Genomic DNA, 4,225 nt, shown 5'->3' on the forward strand with positions numbered 1-4,225 from the left:
TAAATCTTTAAGGGAAAGTAATTGTCTAGAATACCTTTAGCAGCCTCCTGTGAAGTCATGTTCCTGAAGAGTACTACCTAATAATGCTGGTTTGATAGAAGTACTTGGAGGAAAGAAAACATTAGGAGCTGGGACGTCAGTAACTGACCTCTGAAAAATGTCACCAAGAAAGCACTTTCAGACTGAAACTGAAGTCTAAATTTCCTTGTTTTGACTCATGCTCTGTTTATTCAGGCAATACTGCATGCTATGGACCACCAGCTACTACAGGAATTCACTTACATGCCAGTTTGAAGTGTATTGAGAAGCGCACATCTCTGATGATACCCGCTACAGCCTAGCGGTAGTCTCTCCATTTCTAGATTTGCCAGTGGCCATCAACGTAGTAAGTAAATGTCAATGTTTATAGCTTTTGGCTAGCAGAACAAAGGCATTTCTGTAGTTCTTACAGGCTGAACAATTTGCGATCCCAGGACTAGAGGATGCTAAGGGGATTGATTTGTCACTACCCAGGATATGTGGGGAAGAAAGATTAACTACAAAATCAGGTTTCGGACTACGATGGATGCATTAAAAATACTTGAGAGCCTCATCTGATCACATCTCTTTAACAGATATTCAAAATTACATACATTAAAGCAAGACTAAGGGTGTTTTCTTGAAGTCATTTTATGATGCTGTCAATGCAAAGAAGAATCATCAGTAAAGGGACAACTGAAACAATCAAAACAAATATATTTGAAATGCAAAATCCAATTCAGTCAAAAAGTATACATTAACAGAAGTAAACAAAACTGAAAGTTGTGAAGAATATATAAAAATTCCCTTTTCGCCCCCCTCCTCCTCTTTTAAATTAAATATGCTGAAAACAACTTGGACGAAAAGTTTCTCTGCTCAAAACCAGTCAAGTACTCAAGTGAAGTTTCAAGTACTTATCATAGCAATGATGCCATTTTTGATGGTTCAGCTAGTATTCACTTTCTGTTAGAGGCACATATATGATGGCAGCATAAATATTTTGCAGTTTTAAAATACAACTCTAAGCTGATTCTTAGGCAAGATAAACAATGATTTCCTGCAAAATGTCAGAAGCTAAGGAGTGGTTTTGGAAACCTAGTACTACTATGTATACTTTCTGTATGGATAGTTGTGACTTCACCACTGCTAACAGGGCATTGTAAAAACACTGTATTCCATAATACTGCTACTTTTTGTTTATTTAGCAGGAGTGAAGAAATGGGACTTAAGTCACTGTGCACTTCATGCAAGATAACATGCAATTTTGGAACTGGAATATAGCACCTCATCTTCCTATTTTACTGACTCCCTCTGTCAACACTGCATTTATGCAGTAGCAGGGTGCCGTAAACTAAGAACGCAGCACCACAAAGCCTACTGTCTGGTAGACAGATGAAATAACGAGTAGGACATACCTGAACATCTCTCCCCTGAAGTTTCAGACTGCAGTAGAGCAGTTTACCTAGCTACTGTAATGTTAATCAGCACTTACTGTATGCCCCTGAAAGTGCACTCATTTTATCCAACTCAGGTAAAAACTGTTTACAGAAGGAGCATCCTTTCACATAATATTTTCAGATTGTGAATGTTTAGTATTTATATTAGCCTCTATAGGTTTGTTAATTTCAAACAATCATTAGTATATTAGGAGAGCATTAAGTGTTCATTAGACTTTTTTTTCTTTAGACTTATCTCACTTGAAATAAAAGCCTAAATAAAGACAACTTACAGATTTCACCCACATCAACAGAATCTGGCTCATAATTATATCATACCTTAGGATTCATTGCAGTCCGCTACGCTGTTCAGTTACAAACTCTCTCTTTAAGTTAACCTTCTGTCCCTATTACCTCACAAAAGCCCTCTCCCGTACTCCCCATAAGATACAGTGTACTGTTGTCTGCAACTTGAGAACCACAAAAATATGAAAAATTTGGTATTTGATCTTTCCATTCCAGTACAGCTTGTACTGCTTGCAGCTAATCCAGATTCTGCCTGGGGAAGTGAAAGCAGCACAACAGCTCTAATGGAGGCTCACTGCTGTTTGTGCATCAGTGCCCCTTGCGCCACCTTAATTAGAAAAACTCAGCAATGAGGTACTGCAGTAGCTGGCAAATTCCACAGTGATACATAAAGATTATAGCAGCAACTTGTGTAAGAACAGTAAACTATATTTGACTGGTACTCTTCAACTAAAAAAATCCAGTCATACATTGTAATTCACAATTTAAACACCGAATGGAATCATTTAATGGCATATCGGGGGTGAAGTCCCAGAGTGTATGAATCAGTGCGTTTACACCAGGAGCTCTTGCTCAGCATGGAGCTGCCTCTGCAGTCAGTCCCAGCAACTGATTCTTTCCTGCTCAGGGATCAGGCTCCAGTTGGGCGACGGCTTGTCAGTCGCCAGCCAGTCAAAGTCATCCACCAGGTTCCAGTTGTTTCTGTTTCTGTCCAGCCCAGAAGACTCGAAATCTCTCTCGATACCAGGGTAGCTCCAGGCGTAGGGGGCGAAGGAGACCTTCGTGCAATCCTCGATTACGGCTCGGCTGGTCACCTGCACGTAGAACCGGCTGTCGCGGGTGCGATGGGTGCGGAGCTGCTGGCAGGCCAGCACCAGGAGGCAATCGCGGCAGCCGTCCACCAGCACGGAGGTGGAAACGGGCCCGCAGAGCACGGTGCAGCCCCGGCAGTCCCGCACCCGCAGCGTGTTGGCGTTGCCGCGGAGCCGCACCCGGCAGCCGCGCAGCTCGGAGAGCACCACGTCGCGCTGCAGCAGCTCAGCGGGGCCCAGCTCCAGCTCCTCGTCCTCGGCGCCGCTGAACCCGCACAGCGGCGGCCCGCCCGGCTCCCCTTCGGCGGGGCCGTGGCCGGGGGCCGGCGCGGCGGCTGCAGGCCGGGCGGGCTCCGCGGGGCGCGGCTCGCTGCCCGGAGCCGCTTCTTTCTTGAGGGCCCGGAAGGCGAATTTCTTCTTGGGCTGCAGCTGCTGGCGCCGGGCCGCCAGGTCCCCCTGGAGCCGCGCCACGGCCTCCTGCCCCTGCCGCACCTCGTAGGGAGCCAGGAACCGCACGCTCTCGGTCAGCAGCTTCTGCAGCCCTTGCAGGCGGGAGGCCGCCTCCTCCAGCAGCCCCGCCGCCAGGAGCGCCTCCACGGCCTCCCGCTCCCGGGCGAAGGCGGCGACGAAGAACTCGCTCCGCTCCTCCTTCACCACCTGCGCCTCCTTCTTCTGCCGCTGCCGCTCCACGCCCTGCTGCCGCTCCGCTTCCCGCCGCTGCAAGCGCTCCGGCAGCACCGCGGCGGCGGCCATCTCAGGCTGCAGGGGAGCCACGAAGGCGGCCGGCGCCCGCAGCTCCTCGGCGGGTACCGCCGCCGCCGCCTCTCCCCCGACCTCCATCTTGCCTCCTCGCCTCCTCTCCGGTCGCTAAGCGGCCAACCGATTGGCTGCCGGCAGCCCCGGTTGCGTCGCCGCCGCCGATTGGCGGGCTGCGGGGGAGGGGGGGAAGGGAACTCCCGGCGGGAGGAGCGGGGGAGGGGAGGAGGGCCGGAGGGAGGGGTCTCTTGTGGTTTTAAAGGGGCCGGCGCCTCTCTGCGGGATGGGGTGAGTCTTGGCGGCAGGTGCCGCGTTCCGCGGGGCGCGTTATCCCGCTTCCCAAATTAGCAGCCGGGCTATAAATAACCTCCTGCCCTCCCCCGCCCTGCCTCTATTGCGCGCGCGCGTAAGTGCCCGCTTCTTCCCACCCTTCCCCCTCCCCCCTCCCAGGCCGCGCCCGCAGCGGGAAGTGCGGCGGCCGTTGGGCCGGCGGCCCTGGGAGCGGGGGGCGGCCCCGGCTGCCGGTACCCCCCCACCCCACTCCTCCACCCGCCGGCGTGCCCTTCCTGCGGGCGGCGGGGCCGGGGGCGTCTTCTCCCCGCCGCGGGGTTCGGGGGAGGGCGGCTCCGTGGCGGGGCCCGGGCGCGGTGGGGAGGGGAGGGAGGCTGAGGGCCGCAGCCGCCTCAGCCGCGCTGCCTGCCGCAGGCGGCGGCGGCGGCGGCGGCAGCAGCGGCAGCAGCAGCTCTCCGTCTGCCGTTAAAAATAAAGTGAGGCCACGCTGGCTGCTCGGGTGTTGCCTGAGCTGGTCGTGTATTTCTGGTAGGCGTCAGGCTACCCCACGGCCAAGCGTGGTGCCTGGTGGTGGCGTTCCCCGTGCCCAGGTAGGCGCGGAGCCAC

At 53.4% G+C, this 4,225-nt stretch overlaps 1 protein-coding gene across 1 annotated transcript; it reads right to left on the reverse strand.

Moving 5' to 3' along the window:
• Positions 1 to 712: 712 nt before the first annotated feature.
• TBCC (tubulin folding cofactor C) lies at positions 713 to 3,373 on the reverse strand. Its single transcript, XM_050893379.1, has one exon. It carries the CDS (start codon positions 3,323 to 3,325, stop codon positions 2,357 to 2,359), a length of 969 nt encoding a protein of 322 aa, XP_050749336.1. The 5' UTR covers positions 3,326 to 3,373; the 3' UTR covers positions 713 to 2,356.
• Between the last annotated feature and the right edge of the window lie 852 nt (positions 3,374 to 4,225).

Source organism: Gymnogyps californianus, chromosome 3 (assembly GCF_018139145.2).
Source record: "Gymnogyps californianus isolate 813 chromosome 3, ASM1813914v2, whole genome shotgun sequence".
NCBI classification, from domain to species: Eukaryota; Metazoa; Chordata; class Aves; order Accipitriformes; family Cathartidae; genus Gymnogyps; species Gymnogyps californianus.

Bases quoted from the DNA above. Each gene is read 5' to 3' on its own strand.
- TBCC (XM_050893379.1), bottom strand. From the start codon at position 3,325: ATGGCCGCCGCCGCGGTGCTGCCGGAGCGCTTGCAGCGGCGGGAAGCG.